The 24,705-nt window shown below is 33.3% G+C and overlaps 3 protein-coding genes across 3 annotated transcripts; 1 reads left to right on the forward strand and 2 right to left on the reverse strand.

Annotated features, from left to right (window-relative positions):
• LOC145578508 (uncharacterized) lies at window positions 1-6,169 on the reverse strand. Its single transcript, XM_081635819.1, has 4 exons — window positions 5,061-6,169; window positions 670-834; window positions 540-591; window positions 1-433 (listed from the first exon to the last, which is right to left on the reverse strand). The coding sequence occupies exons 1-4, from the start codon at window positions 5,321-5,323 to the stop codon at window positions 344-346; spliced, it is 570 nt and encodes a 189-aa protein (XP_081491945.1). The 5' UTR covers window positions 5,324-6,169; the 3' UTR covers window positions 1-343.
• A 1,391-nt stretch (window positions 6,170-7,560) lies between these two features.
• Window positions 7,561-8,641, forward strand: LOC145579700 (uncharacterized). Its single transcript, XM_081636935.1, has 3 exons — window positions 7,561-7,992; window positions 8,097-8,148; window positions 8,280-8,641. Exons 1-3 carry the CDS (start codon window positions 7,561-7,563, stop codon window positions 8,639-8,641), a joined length of 846 nt encoding a protein of 281 aa, XP_081493061.1.
• A 13,641-nt stretch (window positions 8,642-22,282) lies between these two features.
• On the reverse strand, window positions 22,283-23,179 carry LOC145579701 (F-box protein CPR1-like). Its single transcript, XM_081636936.1, has one exon. It carries the CDS (start codon window positions 23,177-23,179, stop codon window positions 22,283-22,285), a length of 897 nt encoding a protein of 298 aa, XP_081493062.1.
• Window positions 23,180-24,705: the final 1,526 nt, after the last annotated feature.

Consider the following 24,705-nt stretch of genomic DNA (forward strand, 5'->3'; position numbering starts at 1 on the left):
TATAACCTCCCCAAAATGTGGAGAAACTCAAAAACCACACTATATTTGATAATTCTTTACAGATGGTGCTAGACCATACACAAAAAAACATACTTCACTGTGAGATCTGGCAAAGACACAATGTAGGCCTATTTTAAGCTAATTACTTCATTCAATTGGTTGGGCAAGTAAAAAGAATACAACGCAAACATGTGAAGATCAGAGCTGATTCCATGTAGCGGTTAGCACCAACATGGGAAGGATTGCATCATAGAAAAAGAAACTTACATGAATCACAATTTTGCTATTATCCTTTTTCCCCGAGATAGAATGGTTTTTTTAAGTCGATTTCACCATGTGCATATCAATCAAGACGGAGCACTTCGGGTTGTGATTTTACTGTCCCGCTAATCAAATAAGGCGATATAACCATACAGGCCATGAAGAGCGTGAACTGCAAAATGACCATGAGAAGTGAGTTTTTCATTTTTTCGGCATGGGGCTGAGGGGTGTTCAAATAAGGGGTATTCATTAAGATGAGGAAAGGAATGGAGACATACCACAAGAGGCAGGGTCAAGAAGCTCCAAATCGGCCACAAAGCCCAGGTGAATCTGCAAAATTTCAAGTTTAAGCACACACATATTCAAGAGTGATTTCACAAATATGTCAGAATTATGGTTGGCACTCACAGGCAAAAGGAAGTTAGGCCCAGAAGGGTAACCAATGGCAAGGCAGATGCACCAAGTATCTCCCAGTTCTCATTCGATTTTCTAACACCTGATATTGACATGCTTGTATAAACGAAATAAGCAGCACTCAAAAGAACACCTCCAAATCCTAGGTATAATGGTATCCTGCAGGTTAAGAAGCAAAAAGGTTGTCAAGTTGGACAAGATATAGGCGTTGTGTGCAACAGGTATTGCACTACCACGGTACCATACAAGTCAACATAAGATTAATAAACTGGTATTAAGATCCAGAATAATTTAAGGCCATTGGAATACAGAAAAAGATGACTCAATCAAACGAAAAAACATATGCATAACAAAAATTAATACCAAAACAGTTGAAAAAGAATATTTCATATAACCAACTTAATACATTATAAAAGAGGTCTCAGAAACTGTCATAATATTATACAAAGTATTTAACTGCTTAGAGAAACTAATGCAATACAGGAATCGCTGAAACATATCTACCTTCTACAGAACATCAATACTGGCTATAAATTGTTGTCAATACAAGACATGACAATGGATGAAGTACTCATAACAACAGAATGGAAACTCTGGATTAACCTAGAGCAAAGAAGGCAACTAAACACAAAGGAAAAGCTCTTTGCGGGACTCAACTTAACCCTAAGTGCATGTGAAGCTGGTATTAGAACACATGAAGGTGCTCATGTTAGAGCATAAACATGGTGATATTAAATAAACGAATAGCATAGAAAATAACCAATGGCAAGGCAGATGCACCAAGTATCTCCCAGTCATGATGCAAGGAGAAGATAAATGCGATTTTTCTAGTCATGACATTGTCATTAGATTTGCTTCAGCTAAGTACTTTCTAGTAATTTGCATCTCTCTAAAAGGTTAATATAATCCAGAAACCACAATCGAATGAAGTACCCCATGGTGCCCCATAACGGGACAGTTGAAGAGTTACATCAATGATCACTAGTCAATTAGTCATGTACTTGTCACAACTCACAATTCAAACAAAATTCACACTTATTAGATTAGGTAATCCCAAAATGAAATTCACTTTTTCTTCAAGTTAAAGTCTTAATTGAAATAACAATATCCCCTTTTCTCAACATCCACCAACCCCTTTTCTCTCTCCCTCACAAGTGAGTCCAACACTTTCTCTCACTAACTCTTCATCCACTTCTAATATCTGTGTTATATTCAAGAGTTAATAATAGGACGAAGTGAATATTAACATAGAAAAAAAGGAATAAAAAAGACTAATGCTTTGAAAGGAAGTGAAATTTCTACTCCAGGTTCCTACTTGTTCAATAATGACATCCATACAAAATATAAAAAATCAAATATGTCAATAATTCCATGTCTAAAGTGTTTAGGTGGATTTTTCTTTTTGACAACACTGGAGAATGTTAGAGAAGGGAACATAAGTATCTGATTAGAAAACTAATTAACAAGGCTAGGGTGGTAGGCTGCAGGCACAAAGTTGGATAAAACTACATTCTTCCTCGACATAATTTCCACTTGGGTCAGGGAAAAATGCAGAGGAAGGGGGGGTGTGTCTAATAACGACTCACACTTATACGCAAGAAAATGATTACTGATGGAAAAAAAAAATACTTAATTCAAAATATATGAGGGATAAGATTATCTTAGATGCGGAGGTCATGGATATGGGAAACTCCAAGAGTAACTAAAATAAGAAGAATGAAACTCTACTAAGCTGTCAAGAAAAGGTAAACAGAAAAAGACACAAATGAGTCTCAAATTGAAACATAGCATTCAACAAGGAAAATGGCTCTTTGATAATCGATCCATTTCCTTTCCCCTAATCTCTTGTATCTGTAATTCCAATAACCATCCTGGGAAAGCCTACATGTCTTGTTCTTTGATAGTCACGATACTGACGATAGTATCTAAGAGATGAACTGCCTTCCCATAATCAAAATCTTCACATCCTAGTTTTGATAGTCAAGGAAGATTACCCACTACTGAGTCATCTAAGGATTGCCCAATGATATTTTTTTTAAAAAAAAATTTTAAAAAGCCTTCAGTGAGGGAGCACCCCAGAGTTAAGGAAGTATGAGTACTCATGCCTCTATCAGACAATTTCTTTTTTTTTTTTATCATCTCCCCATCTTTGGTTTAAATCAAATCACTGCATAAGAAACAAATTAATTTTATCTGTCCAGGTATCAAAATTGCCTTCCTAATTTGGGAGCTATGGAAAAAAAAAAAAAAAAAGATCAATGAATTTTGAAAAGAAATTCTATATGCCCAAACATGTTTGGAATCGGTCAAATGAGCTTCCTTAGAATATTCACATTCATCCAAACTCCATCCACCAGACGAGCATGGAAACCCTCCCCCCTCTTTTCAAACAAAGTCAAGATCAATAATTGAAGGTTCACTTTTATTCTATCATCTTTGCCAACATAGCAAGTGTAGCAGAGAAAAAATGGCAATTCGAAAAGGGAATTCATAGTTGCAACTCAATCAAATGAAGCCTTAACTGAAAACTTGGGTCTAAAATTCAGCATGCATGGAACTCTAGCCAAGGATGGATCACTTCAGGATAACAAGTAATTGTATTACAATGGTATCCTTCATCAGCAGTATGAACCGCTACAAGGAAATCATCGCTTATGATAATATACTTGTGGAATGAAAGAATTTTCAAAAGAAATCTTAGAGGATCATTACAAGAGCAGGGATGCAACCAGTAGGCAAATTACTTACATAAGGATCAAGGAAGAAAAGGAAAAAGTCAAGAAGCAGTAAAGAAATAGATCCAGGACTTGGCACTATTAAGCACAGTTGTTTCCAGCATCAGGTTTGTATGCCCTGGAGAAACTGAGTGCAAGTTGGCTTTTGGATAGGTGTCCTCAATGTAAAACAGAAATGCAAATTGAGAGTGGCAACAAGAATGCTTTTGGATCACTGTGATTAATAAATAGACAATACATAGAAGTGCATAAAGTTACTTCAACATGGCAATCTGCAAACTTGAGTTCCCACATAAAGGCTACTGCCTGCACATATCTAAATGTACTAATTGTTCGTCCACAAAGGGGCTGGATAGTCCATGTGCCCATGCCAAATCTCAAACTGAAAGAAGATTAGTTTTGTTGGAAGAAGCACCTGAAGTTCACAACTCTTTGACAGGTAACAAAAGACAAAACTCCAGCAATACAACTGTAACTGAAACTGCTAAAAAATCCATCCTCAGCTGTTTTTCCTAAACAAAGAGACTGTCAACAGTATATATTCAAGAGTGAGAACAGCCTTGATCCCTGAATTCTCTCTACATAAATTAGTTTTCCACCATTTTTCAGTTGGATATACGCAGCATATCACCTCAAATTAGTAATACAAGCTAAAAAATTGTTGGTCTAGACAGAGGTTATATGTTTCAGAGCAAAAGACCAAGCATAGACAGTAATTCTATTTCTGTATGAAGTAACTCAGGCACAATAACAGCCTTTAAAAGGGCAAAGAGAAAAAGAAAGTCAATATCCATGCAGAGGAACACATCTCTGACCTTCATGTAATTCACCTTCACATACATCTAACTTACATCAACAACACACATGTACCCCATTGGTCTTTCTCTTTTAGCAAGATGGTAGGCTCAGCTCCCTATATTGCAATTATGGTCATATTTTTCAAGGCAATGTGATAATATACACTTTATCAACACTTAAGGGTGAAATCAGGCCTGATTAAGTCTGCTAGAATGACTTTTATTAAGCTCACCCCAAAAACTGGCTGGTAGGTAAAACCGCTGAAAGACTGTTTGCATGCCATCCACGCATACAGGGTAGAAAATACAGATATACTGAAATCTAACAAAAATACCAAGTTCGATCTACGTTCAAAGTGTAGAGAAAATACCAAAGCAATGCATACACTAAATGAAATAACAGGGCAAGAAGCTCTGAAACTGTAAACCTGGTAATATTTTCTAATTCTCCTTTTTTTTACATCTACACAGGAAAAATACTATTTGTCCATGGATTTTTTTTTATTTGGCACACCAAAAGATCCTAGTCAATGTTCATAAAGTCACTCAAGGCATCTTTTGTATTAGAAGCGATTAAAGCAACTCCAAGAACCTTGATCACATGACAGCTAGAGACAAATCAAATTTAGAGCTTTTCTATCCACAGTTCCACACATAAATGCCAAATCTACAATCATGTTTGTGAGCCCAAAAGCTCAAAAGTAAAGTGAATCAAAATATAAGCAACTAAAGTAAAGTCAATCAAGAGTATAAGCACATCAAAAGCCAAAAGCAAAGTACAGAACATCGAAAATCGAGAATCACTAGCAAGAATCAAATAATTGTAGCCTGAGATCTGAGGCAGATGAATTACCTCCTAATTCGATCATCGTGCCACAGGAGATATACAAGATTTGAATGCCAATCGCCAAAATATATGATAAATACTGCTGAACCAATCCAAAGAACATTCTCCATGATCTCAATCCATGTCTTAGCTCTCGGAATCGAAGGTGTCGAAGGCATTGGTTTCGAACATGCATCATCTTCTAGATCTTCCCCACCGGAGTTATAACCCCAACTATGCCTCTGCCTCATGAAATTAGCCCCAACAGGGGTACCACTCCCACCAGACATAATTCACACAGCTAAATTAACAGCTCAAATTCAACTCCACCCAACAAAAATTCAATCCTCTGATGAATTATACAAGAATCAATCTTTCTCCAATAGAACCAACTTTCAGTATAAATCCTACTTACTGCTCAACTACTACTTTCAAGAACAATTCTCCACCTAATTATAAGTTTTTAGGTAAGACTAACAAAAACAATGAATTGAATCAAATAAAAAATAAAAAATAAAAAAAAAAACTGTAGCCGGATCCTCCGGAACCACGGGGAAATCACATAAAATAAGTTAATTGCCCCCTTTCTTTTTAACGAAATAACAGTATAAAAATTTCAGCAAATAACAAAATCATCAAACCCCAACTTAGCTTCATTACCTCCAAAATTGAAATCCCATGTTGTAAACTGAATTCCAACCAAAACCCATGTGAAGAAACAATCAATAATTGACAAAACCCCAGAAAAATAACAATTGAATGAACCCTAAATTGATGACCCACCAAATGAAAATAGCTTAAATTGGGGAAAATTTCAGAAACCCAGGTTTAGATTTGAATAGTAAGAAAACCCAATTGGTGGTTTCCTCTGAGTCTTCGAAATCAGTCATTAACGGAAGCCAACTGACAGCACTCAGACAACTGTTAAATTTAGAGTAGGAGAGAGAAAGAGAGAAACGTAAAATGTAAATGAATGTGACGAAATTGGTGAATTCTTTGTTGCGCCGTTTGCCTAAAGAAGATGGCTAAGTTGGGAGATTCGTTTCGTGTAGTTTCGAAAGAATGTTAGAGAAATTGGAACTTTTGGAAGGTTTTTTTTTTTTTTTTTTTTTGGTACAAAATTTCAGAGAAGTTGAGTCATTGACGTTAATATCAATCTAACACATTATACAACGATATTACTTATACAAATTAGCTTTAATTTGTACTACGTACGAGCTGAAAAGATTTTGCAATTACCGAATGAATATAAATGGGATAATAATTGGACAAATATGTTATATTTTGTGCAATAAAATCACAACCGATTCATACTTTTTAATTATAAAAAATTTATTACCTATACAGCTATATTTATATTTACAAAAATAAGAAATTTGTTAGGTAAGGAAAGAAAGAGCCGAACCATTTTATAAGTCAATCTGGTTCGAGTTAATGAGATAAGTCCTTTAAAAGAGGTGGAAGGGAAAGGGTAAGAAAATCTCCACTTCAAAATCCCTATACCAAGAAGGCTTGATGCTTCTCTCTTTAAGGGAATTAGCATTTCTCGTGGGGCTCCTGCGATTTCTCACTTGTTTTCTGCCGATGATTCCTTATTATTCCTGCATGTTACTCCTGAAACTTGTGAGAATCTTACGGTCCTATTATCAGAGTTTTGTTCCTTGTCAGGACAAGTGATTAATCTTCAGAAATCTTTTGTGAAGTTTAGCCCCAACACTCCGACGGATTATTGTGACTTTCTTGCCAAGAGCTTGAAGCTTCATTGTAAATCCTCCTTGGGGTCTTATTTAGGCTTGCCGGTGGAGTTGGGCCACAGTAAAGTTTCTGATTTTAGTTTCCTTATTGATAAAGTGGTTTAGCGTCTGTCAACTTTTGCTTCACTAGGACTTTCTTCTGCGGCAAAGTTGGTTATAATAAACTCAGTTCTGGTGGCATCTTTCAATCATATCCTCTCTGTGTTTAAGGTTCCTTCTTCGATTTGTTCAAAGGTGGATAACCTTTTAGCTCGCTTCTGGTGGAAGTCGGGTCCTCAATCTCGGGGTCTAGCTTTACGATCAAAAATCCTTCTGCATTTACCCAAAGGTCTGGGATCGAAGGTCTTGGCATTCGTCGTATTAGCTCCTTTAATTCTGCTCTTTTAGCTCGTCAATGTTGGCGTCTTCATCAACACCCTCAGCTTCCGGTCTCTAAGTTGCTTATAGCAAAGTATCCCGCTTTTCGTCAATTTCAATCAAGGAAAATTCCTGGTTCTTCTTGGGGCTGTTGTGGTCTATTGCAAGGTTTGTCTGTTTTATCCACTAGTATAGCTTGGAAAGTCGGTTCTAGGTCTCAGGTTCGCATCCTCGAGGACTCCTGGGTTCCTGGTGATCCTCATTTTCTTCGCAATAACAGTGAGACGCCTATCCCGTCTCATGTTTCCTCTATCATTAATCCGCGTTCCTACGCGTGGGACTCGACTTTGGTTCATCAGCTGTTTACCTCTTCTTCAGCCACTCGGATTTTGGCTCTATAATGCCCTAGTAGGCCGATGGATGATTTTATATACTGGAAGTTTTCAAAAGACGGTAACTTCACCACCAAATCAGCCTATGCTATGTTGCTTCGCCAACCGGCTACTTTTGGCGGAGCAATCTCCTTCCCCTCTTCATGGTGGAAGTTGTTTTGGGGTCTACCGCTCTTATCGAAACTGAAGTGCTTTTGTTGGAAGCTTCTTCATAATGCTTTACCTCTCAATGGGGTTTTGCAGATTCAAGGGATCCTAGTGGATCCAACTTGTGTCTTGTGCCTTGGTAGTCAAGAAACGATCGATCACCTGTTCCGTGATTGTTCCTTTGTTTCTGCTCTTTGGTCTATTGTTCCGACCTTCTCGTCGCTTGTTGTGCGTCGGGATAAGACTTTCTCTGATTGGTTTGTCGACTTGGTTGTATCTTTGCGCCAATCTAAGTCTTGGGAGATTTTGGTAAGTTTGGTCTCTTTCTTATGGGCCGTTTGGATCGCTCGGAATCATAAAGTGTTTTCGACATGCTGTACTATCTCCTGCACTTGTTATTCACTATATGCAAGACTGGGTCTCTCGGAGTTCTGAGGTTCAAGATTTTAAGAATTCACTTTGCAGGTCTAGTACAGGTCCTTGTACTAGGCTTAGATCCTCCACTTAGTCCTGTTGCCTTCAAGGCCCTTCCTTGTCTTCATACGATATTTACATTGTGTTTAATGGTGCTTATAATGCTCGAGATCATTCTGCAGGAGCAGGTTGGATTCTTCGAGATTTTGATTCAGATATGGTTTTTGGCGGAGGCTGTAGAGCTTTTCTCTCATCCTCTGCTCTACATTCAGAGTTACAGGCTTGTCTCTGGGCGCTTAAGGCTGCAGATCGTCGCGGCTACAAGCGCCTGTTGATCTACACCGACTGCTCGACCTTGTTTACCTCTCTTCGAGACAAAGATGCTCGTGATATTTCTTGTCTTTGGTTACTTCAGGACATTAAGGATATCATTCTTAGGTTCCCAGTTTGTGACCTTCGGAAGGTTCCTCGTCAATGGGTAGCTCCAGCTCATTGGTTGGCAACTCGGACTCGTCGGCGTCGGTTTTTGTTTTGGTCTTTTTAGGTTTTTTTGTCTAGTTGGTTTGTTTTTCTCCTTGTTAGCTCTTCTTGTAAAAAAAAAAAAAAAAAAAAAAAAAAAAAAAAAAAAAAACTATGGAGTAGATCCTCTATGCTTACAATGTTTGCGTGATTTTGATTGATTGTAAGTATTTTTAACAATTTGTTTGATTGACTGTTATAAAAGCAATAGAGGTGTAACGCCCCGACCTCTAACTCGGGTATTAAGGTAATCTAATTAGCAGCGGAATTAACCTAATTTGGTCGAGACGTCACTGCCGTAACTCCCACACGAGAGTTACAAGGCAACATTCATACATAACAACCTTAATTCATAAATTATAGAAATCTATTCAGTACAGGAATTAATCCTACTTCAATAATAGAAGATCTTATTTTAATAAAAACTTACTAATGTCTTACTTGCTAATTAAATTAATAAATCATTCTCTTAAAACTATAAATATCTAGTGAGCTTCTTAAGATAATTAAAATCCTCGCCACTACGTGTTCCCTTTGTTCCAGCAGTACCTAAAACAGAAAAACATCAAAACGGTGAGCCGAAGACTCAGTAACGTACTATTCTAGCAGCGTAACATCATTTTAATTAATTCATTTTAGTTAATAAAACAGGGAGAGCAGAATATATTAAAACAGGTAATAAAACAACATTTCAGTAAGCCTTCGTTCATAACCTTTTTAATAAATCATTATAATCAATATACATATAACAGGGGTAGGACGTCTCCTACTAACAGGGGGAGCCAGTGCTCCTAACAGGGGGAGCTAGTGCTCCATAACAGGAATGGGCCAGTGCCCTCAGGGGAGCTATTGCTCAATCATATCAGATTATATTTATATTTTCTTATAATTAATAGAAATCAAGAAATTTCCAATCATTCAGAATGCTTTTATAAAATAGTATAACATCTTTATAAAATATTTACAGTGTATCATAAAACTCATCATTACAGTATCCTTGTGATTCCTCAGAAAAATCATATATTTCAAGGAAAGATTTCAGACAAATCACAGTATAATCCCGCAAATCATAAAATGTATCAAAAACATAGATCACTTTTAATTCAATCGTAACATCATCCTTTTATAAACGCAATTCGAAGGGAATTGCGGGTACTAGCAATAGCCGTTACCTCGATTTACAGTCTGATAACCTTCCTGTTAGCCTTTATTCTATCGTTCTCACTGAGCTTCGAGGTCCGATTCTTCTTGAAAATATAAATTATTGCATTAGTAGGAAAAATGATTAAAACTATACTCTTTAATTATTTTAGTATAAAATCAACAAACTTATTTCTAAATACAAGTAATACCATACGTAGCTTTATGACTCAAAGAAGTCATAGTTTTTCCACTAAATCATTAACTTAAGTATAAGAATTATTTTTGTATTACAAGAAAAACAATACTAGATAACAAGATTTCTCTTTAAAGAATAAATATGAACATTGAAACAATACTACTTATACCTTGGGCTAATTAGTAGTATACGAAGCAATAAGGTAATGGGTCTTAGAAGGCCATTTTCATTAGTTTGACAAGAAAGTTTACGAAAGGAGAAAAGAAAGTATATAATGAGTTAATGACACTAGTGAACGGTGATGACGTTTTATATATACATAGAGTAGTATGGTTGCTAGAATGAACTTGAAAGAAAGAAGAAGATAAGATCAAGATTTGCTAAATTGATAATCATGGGGTTTTGAGTGACCAATTATATGGAAAGGCAACATTAGACTTTGTATTATAAAGCTCTTAACCGTGAGAAGAATAGAGAAGCAAGAGGTGGGTTTTGTTTTCTAGTTGAATGAAGCAAAGTTTATCCTTTGCTCTTTTGTTTCTTAACGGTGAAGGATCAATAGCTTACAAGAAAAGATTATAAAAGTTTATTAAGTGATAAGATTATCACAAGAATTAGGCAACTAATGGTAAAGGAAACAGTGAGAAATGAAATTATCAATTCTTTTCTTAGTGGTGAAAAAGGGATGAAGTTAGGAGGTGGATTTTGTCTCTTATGATAAGTAAGGGCATTTTGGTCATTTTATTTTCTCGGGTAAAAATACATATTTTGATACAAATCTTTAAACATTTTACTGACCGGAAATAAGCTGTAAAATAATAATTTACTTTCCTTAAAATTAGCTTCTGAAATAATATAATATTAAAATAAAATTCAAGATTAAAACATTCGTTCTTGTTAAAATAGAGACAAAACCTTAATTAAGCTAATAAAATAAATATTAGAGTATAATAAATCAGGTTTTAAAATCTCGGGTATTACAAGAGGCAAGTCCGATTGGTAGCATAGAAAGAAAATTTCTTTATTCTTTTCTTTATGACGTTACAAAATTCTTTGTGTTGCTTTATTTTTTTTTTCTCATTTGGATAAACATACTACAATAAAATATGAAAAAAGTACGGAGTATTTATAAGATTATAGAGATAATATTAATCATTTGATTATAATCTTTGATTAGAATCCTCTTTTTGAGAACTATAATTGTAAGACTCTCTACATTGAAATTGATTGAAAAAAAAAATTAAAAATGAATGAAAGAATAATTGAAATGATTCCTTTATTATATTGTCCTTTGATTGTATACTCGAATAATTGATGATCATATTTGAACAATTGAGGGTCTGAACAATTGAGGGTCTGTTCACTTCACCTTAATTTTAGTTCAGTTCAGCTCCTAATTTCCTTCTCTCATAAAATATTCAGTTCAGTCTATTTCAGTTCAGTTCAGTTCCAATTAGTTCAGTTCAGCTCAGTAAATGTGAACATACCCTAAACTTATGTCATCTCTATTTAAAAATTAGTATTAATTCATCCTTGGCCCATATGAAAATGTGCAATTTCTAAATTATGTTGGATTGATTATCATTAAATATAAATTAAGGTCATTAGAAATACTTTAAATTTAGAATAAAAATTAAAATATTAAATTTTATTTTATTTTAGCAAAAATAATTTCATTTCAAATCAATCTTAGCATCTCTTGAAACCGAGAGGAAAGCTAGCTCTATCCACTTGAGCTATCCCTTACTCTCAAAACTTCCATTTAAATGTTTTTAATTAAACCTTATGTGAGAAGTGCAAATGTAAAAACTGCCACTTGGCGCCTTACAGCCTAGGTTATTACTTATTAGTTGTCTTGCCAGAGTCACACTTATTGGCTTAATTATTTCTTCAATTTTTTTCTTCTTTGTTAGATTAATCACACTTGTCACATTATGATATGGACTACCAAATATATTAATGTAATAAGAAATAAACTAATAAGCTAGAGCATGTGATACTTAAGTACGTACTAAATAATTGTCTACTATTCCGTACTAAATTAGGCAAGAACATATGAATATGTAAGAGTGCAGAATAGAATGTAAAGGCACAATTGATTACCTTTTTGCTACAATTGTAGTCATGTTCATTATTGCATTCATGTTATTGTACATTTTTTGGGCTGGAATTTTTATTACTTGTTGGAATCAAACTTAGGCCATATGGTCACCACTAATGCTATGATCAGATTTTAGGAATAGTTAAGTCATTGACATGGGTTATGACTTTATGTCTGTTGGGCCCGGGTCACCCACCAAGGGTCGCATGCACACTCCGCTTCACATTAGTATGATATTGTTCGCTTTGGGCCTAGTCCATACGGCTTTGTTTTTGGACACCTTCCCAAAAAACCTCATATTATTAGAGTGTGCACTCATTTATAAGAACCTCTTTACCTCCTTACTCTTTTCATGTGGGACTTGGGATGAACTACCCCAACAATGTCACAAATTAAAGTAGTTTTGTGGTAAGGCTCATCAGTAATGTTAATTAGTAACGCGAGTAGACTGATTACGGAGTACCTTTTTTGTATTGGTAAGTAGATATGACTTGGGATCCGAGTTAAACCCATCGATCTGATCAATTTAGAGTATTTAATAAGTCGATCTCTATTGGTGATTATTGAGCCTTACTAGAGATCTTTAAGTTATGGCTTATAAAAAGGAGTTTTCATTGGTCATTAGTCTCAGTGCTACTAAATCTATCAAACCATGTTCATTTGAGGTGTATTTTAAAATAATGATATATGCATTGACAAATGTATATAATTAAATAACTTCATAAAAAACTACTGTATGTTCTTTTTACTTTACCTGTTTTTTTTTATCACGTTTGGCAAAACAAAACTTTAACGATCACCAGTAATTATTGGGATAAATTCAAAAAGATCTCACATGAATACCTTTTTCCTTATATATATTATTCCCAAAAGACGGTTAAAGAAAGGGTGATGAATATTGTAAAAGTCAAAGCGAGTCAAATAAAAAAGAACGGAGGAAGTACTATATAATGGTAATCCCTAAAACAAAGTTCAGTAAGTGGCTTGCAATCAATAATGAATGAAAAAGATCCATTAGTATAATAAACTTTTAGTCTCAAACTACATTATTATTACATTAGTATATTGAAAATTTCAATAGCTAAAATCTAATTACTATTTGAAAACCAGTTTATTATATTGTATTACAAACTAGCTGCAATGTCACTCTAACTTTGATCGTCGTTGTTCCTTTTTCGCAAGTTGTTCTCCATGGGGGAGGACAACTAAGCTACCATGACATATACAAGCATCAATATCATTCCGTATAGGAAAATTGTGGATTTGATGAGTTTTTGCGTAAGTTTTATCTCGGATATTGTACCATAAAAACTCGGCATTAATGCTTGATTTGCTTCTTTTATCAATTTCTTCAATGAAAACTAAAATTTCATTCTTTTCGATCCCACGGTAAGCTAGAGGACAATGCTTCAAAGACTTGGTACTAATCGAATCCGAAACCCCCAAGATTTTCACCCAAGAATCTTTGATTCCGTACTCCTTCATCACCCAAACATCTACAAAATATTCTTTCGGATTCTTGGTCAATACACACAAACATCCGTCGAGGACGCCTAACTCCTAGTCCTTCATAACATCTATATCGTCTTCTTCAAACAATTCATAGAGATACTGATTTCCTTGGTACATAGGGTGATAATTTTACGACATCTTTATCACCTCGATAGTACGATAATGGTACATTTTTAATTCATTTCTCGGTCTTCAAATCGAAACAAGCAATTATATATCTCTTCATCTCACGAGAGTAGAATTTCTGTTAAATACGGGTCTGGGCCACACCCGTCATGGGAGAGTGCAAGTCCACCACTTTACAAGACCAAGGAGGTTCCACCTCAAAACCATATGGCAATGAGGGGAGTAGCCCCTTAGCCTTATATTGTGGTGGTAACTCTTGAATTCTTTCAATGTGGGATTTCATAACCACTACACTCCCCCTCACATGTGAGCTGTCCATAGTGTTTTTGGCCCAGTATACTTTAGCAAGGCCCCAATCGTGAACCTGGCTCTGATACCATGTTAAATACGGGTCTGGGCCACACCCGTCATGGGAGAGTGCAAGTCCACCACTTTACAAGACTAAGGAGGTTCCACCTCAAAACCATATGGCAATGAGGGGAGTAGCCCCTTAGTCTTATATTGTGGTGGTAACTCTTGAATTCTTTCAATGTGGGATTTCATAACCACTACACTCCCCCTTTTAGTGTTTAGTGTGGGACAAGAAGAATGCTCGATCACATGTGGGTTGTTCATGGGCTCAACAATTTCCAATGAAGTAAATGGTTGTTTATAAGCACACCATTTTTGCGGACTTCTTTAAACAATAATAAAGGTCGAATAGGTGCATTGTCAATTGTTTTCCAAGAATTAGCCTTTCTAAAGGAAAATTTGACAATTACCACCTTCTGTTATGTCCATTTTAGCAATTACCACCTTTTATTTCTTTTTTTTGAAAATTACCACCTTCTATTTTCAAAAATATCAAAAGTTACCACCTTCTTGCCCCCCAACTACCACGTGACGTCATTTTAGACCCATTCTTTCCTTTTCCTCCCTATTTCCCTCACATTTCTCATTCCTATTTGGATTCTCATCTCTCCTTTCACTTTTTTTCCCCCAAACCACCAATAATTGTTCATCAATTTTGATTTGGAGGAGTGAATTGAAGTGTTTTTGATTGTTTGGGGGGAAAAAAGTGAAAGGAGGGATGAGAATTGAGTTAGGAATGAGAAATGTGAGGGAAATAGGGAGGAATGAGAAAGAATGGGCCCGAAATGACGTCACGTGGTAGTTGGGGGGGCAAGAAGGTGGTAACTTTTGATATTTTTGAAAATAGAAGGTGGTAATTTTCAAAAAAAAAAAAAAAAGAAGGTGGTAATTGCTAAAATGGACATAACAGAAGGTGGTAATTGTCAAAATTTCCTAAACTAAATACTAAGACCTTAAATGCATTACCTATAACAATAAGTCCAACAATTTTATAGTCTTGTGTCCAAGAATCAAACCCAAACCCCAAATCATAATACTCGGTAAATTCAGGGCGGTTAAAATTCGGAATATAAAGTAATTCTCCTGTGCAAGGGTTGAACAACATCAATTTAATTAAATTGTTGTAGTGAAACGTACTAACCTTAATGAAAACTAGTCCATTACACAACCCGACCATGTGATATTTAGAATTAGTTAACGGAAGAGAAAACTTAGGAGACCAAAACGTATTTAAATCCATGCATCGAATCCTTTCACCACCCGTGTTGAGGATTAGAAGGCGATTTGCGTCGTTTGAGGCAGAATCGCGAAGGTGACGATCAATGAATTTTGGACTTGAAATTAGTGTTTCGAAAGACTTGCGTACGCATTTGAAGCGAACAAGTGATCTTGCGGGTAATTTTGGGAGTATTTCGTAGAGAATTATATCCTTTTAGAATTATATCTAAGGGAAGCATTGTTGTGGGAAATAATTAATTTTCATCTTTGTACAGCGGCCCATGTATATAAATATTTCTTAGATTAGGGTTTTGATTTTATTTTTTTTGGTGTGTGAGAGATAATATCTACTGGTTTACAAAATTAAGGAGTACTATGTATGAATGGTTTACCTTTCCTTAAACAAAAAAAGTATGAATTGTTTACCAGGGATTTTAGAATCAAAGTTTTTTTGTTTATGGCAGGAAGCAATTTATTTATTTATTGTTTTTGAACTTAATTTTATAATTGGCAAATATGAATTGTATTTTGTGGCAAATTCAAGTAGGACTCTAAAAGTTTATACAAAAACTAAACACAAATTCTTAATATTACAAGGGTTATCATAGCAATTAGTATTAGGTACTCCTAGAGTACCAAGTATTGTACTCCAGGGCCTAGGTCCTATCTAATAAATGGGATTAAAACTCAATTCATGAAATTAAAGCATGCAAAGCTAAATTTGATAAAATAATAATTTAGGGAAAGCAAATAACATGATGCTAACTTCATATATAATAGAAAGCTAGATGAAAAAAAAAATCAAATCATTTAATTTCTACTCCACTACTTTCACTTTCTCACTCTCCATTTAAACTAGTCCTGCAAATTTCTTCAATGGTGTCCTTTGAAGGCCAAAGTCAACTTCAAGATCATGTCCAAAAACAACATAAATTACCGAAATACACATCAACAGGTTTAAGTATTTGTTTAATTTTATTTATAAATTATTTTCCAATCATACATTTATAACATGAAATTTGCAATTAAAACAAGCAAGTATATGGTAAACCAAATAAATGATGATAATGAAATACTAGATGAAAGTATTGCATATTTAATAACAATAATTATAAATAAGTTCTTGTTATTTTGATCGATTTTGTTTCTAGGCTTGTGTTATTCAGCATTGAATATTATGTTATTTTGATTGTGAAGTCAGATCTATATTTCTAAAATGTGTTTTGTTATTATTTTCTTTAAATTATATTATTTTGTTTAATATCTAATGTTATTCTACTTAAAGTCTAATGTTATTTTGGGTTGATCATCATGTGTTGTTTTAGTCTTTGGAAGTAAATTTGTTTTGACAGAATTATTTCACGTTTTTCTAAAATACCATATTTTAAATTGTTTCATAAATGATGATATTTTGTTTTAAGCCTAATGTTATTTTTTTTTAATTTTTTTTGAGGACAATGTTATTTTTTTTTTTTATTATGTGTGTATTTTAATGAAATCCTCACTTTATGTTGTTTTGTTATTTTAATGTATCCTTTTATTATTCTACTTAACCTTTGAGTTAATTTATTGTTATTTTGTTTACTATCGTATGTTATTTTTAGTAGAAGTTTGAGTTATTCAGTTATCAAGTTATGTGTTATTTTAGGTAAAACTTTGTGTTACTTCATATACAAATTGATGTTATTTTATTTAAATTCTATTGTAATTTTGTTTTAAATATGTGAAATTCAAATGAACCATATCTTATGTTCTTCTATTTTAAACTAGTGCTATTTTTAATTTAAAGATGTTGCAATTGGAGGAAAGAATTAATTGAATTCACAGAAATTGAAAAAAATAGAGGAAACAAAGTATAGCAAGAAGAAAAAGGGGGAAACAAGGAAGAAGAAAGGGATAACAAAACAACAATGTCGTTTGACCCTGGAGTATCATGCTCATGGTACTCTGGAGTAGGGTAGAAATTGCGTATCATAGGGGTTAACTCAATCAGTATTACAAGGATTACTTGATCAATTTACAAGACCTTTTTATTTTATTTTATTTTATTTTATAAGGAAAGATAACGATGTTATGTTATTAAATGAGGTCCAAATCCGCCAAAGTCGTGATACTTTGGGGGAAAGAACCCAACTGAATAAACTCCGAACATTCACCGGCATCCCACCTAGCAACCAAGTACAAATTTTTCCCTAAACCCAGGTGTATCTAGTACTACCTACACCCCTATCAAACTACACCGTTTTAATTAGTATTCCCAATCCCCCTATGTACGCATGAGTATTACTCCAATGATAAACCACCGCTTTCCACCGCCGCAGCGACGCCATTTCAACAAACAAACACAATAATTGTTCGAATAATTTGATCCAAAATTGACTATTTTTGCTGATTTGTTGTGGTAGTGACGATGATGAGGCAACAGTAGTTGACGTTTAAACATTTAATTTGCTTATTATAATTATATTTGTGTTTATTTAATTAAATAGTAGGGTTTATGATGGTTAATTTCACTTGGTTGAAGTTGTGATTTTGATTATGAGATGTGTTTGACTTTCATGGGAGGTAGCTTGCTTTGAGGTGCCTCTTCGATTGAAGAAATTATTGATGAAATCATGAAATTCTAGAGTGAATATTGACTAAAATCTAGAAGTTATTTAGTGTAATTGAGGATTGTGGTAAATAATTGGATATGTAGTTACTCCCTCCGTTGATGAATTCTTGTGATATAAGTATCATGAGAGAGAAATATGAAGCTTCATAAGGTAGCTATGGTGTTGAAGAAAAAGAGAAAAGTTATAGATGTGTTTTTCCTTTAATTTTTTCCTCTTTTTAATATTTATTGATTTTTCCTTTTTTAATTTTTTTTAATAAAGATATATAACTCTTATAAGTGAACGTATTTAACTTTATAAGTGAACATACAATATTTTGTAAATGAACATTTTTTTAATAATGGTTATAAATAAACATGTAATTATTACATAATTGAACATATAATGTTTTTCAAATGAACATATAATTATTTATTTTTGAACATTTTAATTGTGAACCACTATTATAGAAAAATGTATTAAATTTATATATTTTGTACTTATTTTTTAATTAATTTGTGGGAAAATGGTAGATGTTCATGGAAAAAAATATTGATTTATTAGTTTCTTTCAAAAAAATTCTTATCGCGATTAACATGTCTTTTTCAAATAAATTAATAGATTGGTAAATAAACAAGTTTCTAATGATTATTATTAAAAAAAAAACAAGTATCTAAAGATTTAACATTTTCTTTTTTGAAGAACGTTTATTGTTGCATGTCAAATTTGTTATTTAGGAAATTTGTTCATCTATGTAATGATAAATGAACATTTTTTAATGTAGCTATGTTTTGGTAATTATTAGGTGTTTGATTTTCTGTAATTGATTTTGATCTTATGCTTTTTGGTTCATGAACATTGTATCATTTATTATTTTATTGCTAAGGTTATACGAGTATTTCTTTATTGGTTTATTACTAATTTTGTAAATGAACATTTATTATGTTGATAATGATTAATAAACAATACATAGTATTGTATGAATTATGACATACAAAGTATAACTTGTTTCTCAAATATTCTAATATATATAGTTAGTGAAGGTTTAAAATTTACAATTGTTAATGCTCAATCACCAATTCAAGTTGTTATGAATATTTAGTTTTTTGTTTATGAACATGTTGCTTTCCTAATATGAACATTATATATATACACTATCTATATATTTTCTTTTGAAGGACGTAATTTATAGTAGTACTTAAGGAAAAAGAAAGGTTTATGTCCTTCATAAAAATCAATATAAAATTGTATATCACCAAAAAATGAACTATTTAATCCAGGCCAAATTCGAACAATTCAAGATAATTGTGTTATTGGTTTGAGTTGCTTGACGATTCCATGCCTTCTTGATTTTTTTTTCTGTTTGCTATCTTCATTTTTTCATGCTATTGCATGGTCTAATTTAATTTATCCACGATTCATAATAGACAAAAATATATAAATCACTAGATTTGAACAAGAATATATAAGTGTTGAAATGAACCAATTTTTATCTGCATATGAACATGGATGAGTATAACAATTGACATGATCAATATAACATCTATTAATATATAAATGAACATATATTAATTTGGAAATAATCAACTATTTTTATGGAAACGAATATTTATTAATATATAAATGAACATATATTAGTTTGAAAATGACTGTGTAAGATAACGATCAATGAACATGAAATATATACGTGAATAAACCCTTGAAACTATCAATATGGGATTGGCCATATATTCATATGAGAAAAAACATATATTGAAATTCAAAATTGAAATGAACATGAAATATTGGGAAGAAAATGACACAAATATAAACTTTTATCAAAATGTTAATATGTAAAATTGTGAATGACTATATACTAATATGTAATTGAAAATCTTACAATAATAAAAATGAACATTCATCAAAATAGTTTTCCACTCCAAACTTTGAAAAAGAAATAACATTATTATGTGAATGCCAATATACTATATATAAATGCACATCTTTCAAAATGAAAATGAACATTTATCAAAATGAAAATGAACATTTGTCCAAAAAAAAAATCACTACAAACTAATTATTAATACTACTGTTTCCTTCGCTCTGTAAAAAAAATTGAAGAATGTACTGGTTTAATTTACTAGTTTTTGGCCAAAAAAAAAAAAATACTAAAACAATAGTATGATACTTACAATGATACATTTACCAATGTTGATGTTTCGATTATGTTTCTAAAATACAATCGCAACAAAAAAAATTAATAAAACTATACTTTTTTTGTTCCAAATTTGAACAAATAACTTATTCTTTCAAATTTTTGTCTTATTTTGTTGAATTTCATAGTGATAGAAAGATTTCTTGTGATAATTTGTGATAATATTGTAATAATTTTGCCATTAAAGTTTTTGATGAGAGAGAAAATGGAAGAGAAATAATGTAAAGAGAGAATGGGTGAGGAGAGAGAATGTGCAGAGAAATTGAAATGAATAAACGAAAACGGTGGCTTTTTTTTTTTTTTTTTTTAAAAAAAGTACTGTAGTAGTTGCTGACTTGCTGTGTAGTAGTGGGTATTATGCGCATCGTTAAGGAGGGGTGTAGGTATAGGTGCCTAGTCTTGGGTCTAGGGATAAACTACTAGCAACCAAGTGGGCAACCGTGTTACAAGATCTTTTAATATGCTTAAAAGAACAAACACCAAATAACATGCTATCTAATCTAATATCATCATATACAACGGTTGGTTGGTTTTATTGATTCAGAGTTCCACCCCTTGAATTTTAGTATTGATCTAACGTTGTTCTTAACTTACTTTTGCTGAATGCTCAATAAATTTACTATGTAAGCCTTTACCAATGCAAATCCTAATAAGACTTAAATTGTAAAAGGTTATGAAACAAGCTAAGATTTCGCTGATAATCTTGTGTACATAGATTGAGCTGATGAGTAGACTTGTTCAACAAGCGGTTCTGGGAAAGACTGGGCCTCAATTAAACGGGTTACGCGGGCAGTGGCAGGCCCAGCATTGTTCACTCTGGGTCACGTGACCAGGTAAATTTAAGAGTTAAAAATTAAATCAAGTATATTATTCATGCATTTACAATCTATGGCTCAGTGATTGAAAACTTAATGTGACAATCTCATGTAGCGCGGGATCAAATCCCATCCCAAACACATTATGTTTTTTTTTTTTTTTTTTTTTTTTTTTTTTTTTAAAAAAAAAAAAAATTTCTCACATTTTTTTTTGTACATGTATTTTATTAATATAGACCAATTAATTAATTAAAATTATTTTTTCCCTCACATTTTATATTATATGTATTTTATTAATATACAACAATTAACTAATTTAAATTATCTTATGCAATATTGCTACGGATAAAATTGTAAGGGGGGAACTAAGGGGTGTAGGCCTGTAGGGTATTCTTTACTTCTTTGATTAACCAAGTCTTGTCAGAGTATTTCTAATTTTATTAATTAAATTTGGTTGTGATTTTTTGCAACTTAGGTCTACATACCCATTAACCCCAATGTTGTATTTTGTCAATTAGAACAAGAAATTTCATATGGGCATATTGAGTATCAAATTTTGTAGGAATTTGTCAATTAGAACAAGAAATTTCATATGGGCATATTGAGTATCAAATTTTGTAGGAATTTGTCAATTTTTGACTCAAATCAGGTGAAATTTTGTGACCATCATTCCTGCTAATTTGGAAGTTACAAAGCAATATTATGCAACTAATAGTGTTGTATTTTGTTTTGAAAAATAGTAGTCTTGTAATTGGGTGAGCTCTTTGTTCAATTTTACTAGTTATGATAAATAAATATGCCATTATACCAACTTGCAGTATTTATCCTTCGCTTTAGGGATTTGGATTTTGGAGAAACTAAGCGGTCAATGGTTAACGGTGACCCAGCACCTATCTTGGATCCACCACTGCACGCGGGGAGGCCGGGCCATGGTCAAGGTTATATGTGAAACAAAGTTAATAAAGTGGCATGGTTTGCAATTAAGTTGCAATCAATAACAATGAATGAAAAATATCACTAGCACACAAAAAAACAGTTTAGTCTTATACTACATTATTAACTTGCCATAATGTAAATTTCGATGGCAACAAATCTAATAACTAATCAAAAACCACTAAATAAGCCACCATTATATTGTAGAACTAGCAACTAAATCAATGTTGTTTCTCTTTCACAATCCGTTGTCCATGAGGGATGCCAACTAAGCTACCGTGACATATACAAGCATAAATACAATCATCAACTTGAGGAATTTTGTAGATTTGATGAGCTTTTGCGTATGTTTTATCTCGAATATTGTACCATAAAAACTCGACAATTAATGCTTGATTAGCTTCTTTTATCATTATTTTCTTCTATGAGTACTAAAATTTCATTGTTTTCGATCCCACGATAAGCTAGAGGACAATGCTTCAATTACTCGGTAATAATCGAGTCCGAAACTCCCAAGATTTTCACCCAAGACTCTCTGATTCCGTACTCCTTCATCACCCAAACATCTGCTCCATATACTCTCGGATTCTCGCCAGTCAATACACACAAACATCCGTCAAGGATGCCTAACTCCTTGACATAATCTATTCGATAGTCCGGTAATGGTACATCTTTAACCCACTTTTCGGTCTTCAAATCGAAACAACCAATTCTAAAGCGTTTCATCTCACGCGAGTAGAGTTTCCAATGAAGTAAATGTTTGTGTATAAGCACACCAAATTCGCGACCGTGTTTCAACAATAAATATGGTAAAATAGATGCATTATCATCAACTATTATTTTCCAAGAATTAGCCTTAAAACTAAAAACTAAGACCGTCAATTCATTACGTATAATCAATAGGCTAACAATTTTATAATCTTGCGTCGAGGAATCATACCCAAACCCATATCCAAACTCAAAATTAAAAGACTCGAGTTCTTCGGGATAAAAATCCGGGATATAAAGTAATTCACCCGTGCAAGGGTTGAACATTATCAATTCAATTAAATTGTAGGATGGAAACGCACAAACCTTAATGAGAACGAGTCCATTGCACGACCCGACCGTGAGATAGGTAACTTCAACTTCATATTGTTGAAAAGAAAACTTAGGTGAGCTAAATGAATCTAAATCCATGCATTGAATCCTTCCACCACCCGTGTTGAGTATTAGAAGGCGATTCGTGTCGTTCGAGGCAGATTCGTGAAGGTGACGATCAATGAATTTTGGACTTGAAATTAGTGTTTCGAAAGATTTGCATACGCATTTGAAGCGAACAAGTGATCTTGCGGGTAATTTTGGGAGTATTTCTGAGAGAATTAAATCAAAGGGAAGCATTGTAATTGTTACGGGAGATAATTTTCTTCTTGCGGATATATCCGTGTATATACTTCCCCTACTGTATATATCTTAGATTAGGTTTTTTTTTTTTTTTTTTTTTTTTTTTTTTTTTTTTTTTTTTTTCACCCAGTTCACTCTTTGGGTTTTTAATGTTCGGAGGTCAGTTCTGGGTGGTTAGGTTTCAGTCTCCTATCAATTGTTGTTGCGAGGGATCGAATGCGGGTCCTCCCTACCAAGTGCAGTCCTAAACACTACTGCACCAACAATCAATTGGTTATCTTAGATTAGGGTTTTGAAATAAAGAGTAGTTTTTTTTCATGGAATTACGGTCTTACGGAGTACGATATGTCGATGATATGTAGCACTAGCTATAAGCCTATAATGTAGCAACTTCGCCTCCACATCATTTCAAGGGCCATAAAATAAATTATGATTAAAGTCTGTCTACATCAATTTCTTTATGAGGCATACCCGCTTTAAGCTTATAGAAATAATAAAATTAGGGTGGGCTAATAATCAAACTAATTCAAAATTGAATTAAGTATGTGATAAACCTAATTATTTGGCGGTGCGAGTCGGGTTAAGGTTGGTGCGAGTCAAGTCAAAAGAGGGTCACACTTTGATTATGATCGGGTTAGGCCAATGCAGGTTGCAACTCCATCGCGGATTGATAATGAACGATCCATAAACGATCAAGCAAAAAGAATAGATGGCAAAGCCAAAATTACATGTATATGATTGTGAAAATATCTAAATGATTTATTTTGCATTGTTTATTTTCTTTTCTATTAAATTGAGCAAATATATTGGCCCTAATTAAATTATTGATCCTACGTTTTTTTAAAAAATTAAAATAAATAAATAAATTATTTATCCTACCCAATGTAGACAATGTCCTTTAAGTTAGTCCATGTATGGCACACTTAGTGGCTAAGTATTAGGAATTTAGGATAAGTTGTTTTAATATTATCATTTTATTAGAATTGGGTCAAAGTACATGCTTTGAGTTAGTAGCTAGAGTTTGTTAGTGGCCCCTAGATTTATTGATCATGATAGATCATGGGTTTAAATGTTTAATGAATCCTATTTTTAAGGTATTATTGTTATCTTTTCTAGCTGTATATTCAACCATATGTACTTGAAATTAGTGTATGAGATATTAATAACAGTTTGTGAGTATGTCGTTCACTTCCCTAATTCATTTTTCTTCCTTTTATATTTCTATGAATAGCTTCAATAATAACCATTGTCCTTAATCAATTCATCTATCATTCAATTACATTCATTCTGATCTCCTCCAACTCGAATCGGCTCCTTATACTTGTCGCCTTGGCGGGTTGGATAGACTAGGTTGGATGGAAAAATTAGATTCCTTAATCATCATTAGTACGTTAATGTACTTAATTATTGTGAGCATACTACCTGTCTACCTTGCTACCTGGCGCAATTAACGAGGGGAACATGTTTGGAGAAACTAGATTGGATGAGAAAATCAAAATCTAGATGTAATTTGTAGTTTATTA

Source organism: Chenopodium album, chromosome 14 (assembly GCF_948465745.1).
Source record: "Chenopodium album chromosome 14, dcCheAlbu1.1, whole genome shotgun sequence".
In the NCBI taxonomy this organism is placed as follows: domain Eukaryota; kingdom Viridiplantae; phylum Streptophyta; class Magnoliopsida; order Caryophyllales; family Amaranthaceae; genus Chenopodium; species Chenopodium album.

Coding starts and splice junctions, on each gene's coding strand:
- LOC145578508 (XM_081635819.1), bottom strand. CDS start 5,323: ATGTCTGGTGGGAGTGGTACCCCTGTTGGGGCTAATTTCATGAGGCAG. Junction 592..669: donor GGCCTAACTTCCTTTTGCCT/GTGAGTGCCAAC, acceptor GAAATTTTGCAG/ATTCACCTGGGCTTTGTGGC. Junction 434..539: donor TCTTGACCCTGCCTCTTGTG/GTATGTCTCCAT, acceptor GTCATTTTGCAG/TTCACGCTCTTCATGGCCTG.
- LOC145579700 (XM_081636935.1), top strand. CDS start 7,561: ATGGATGATTTTATATACTGGAAGTTTTCAAAAGACGGTAACTTCACC. Junction 7,993..8,096: donor CTAAGTCTTGGGAGATTTTG/GTAAGTTTGGTC, acceptor ACTATATGCAAG/ACTGGGTCTCTCGGAGTTCT. Junction 8,149..8,279: donor TTTAAGAATTCACTTTGCAG/GTCTAGTACAGG, acceptor ATCATTCTGCAG/GAGCAGGTTGGATTCTTCGA.
- LOC145579701 (XM_081636936.1), bottom strand. CDS start 23,179: ATGCTTCCCTTTGATTTAATTCTCTCAGAAATACTCCCAAAATTACCC.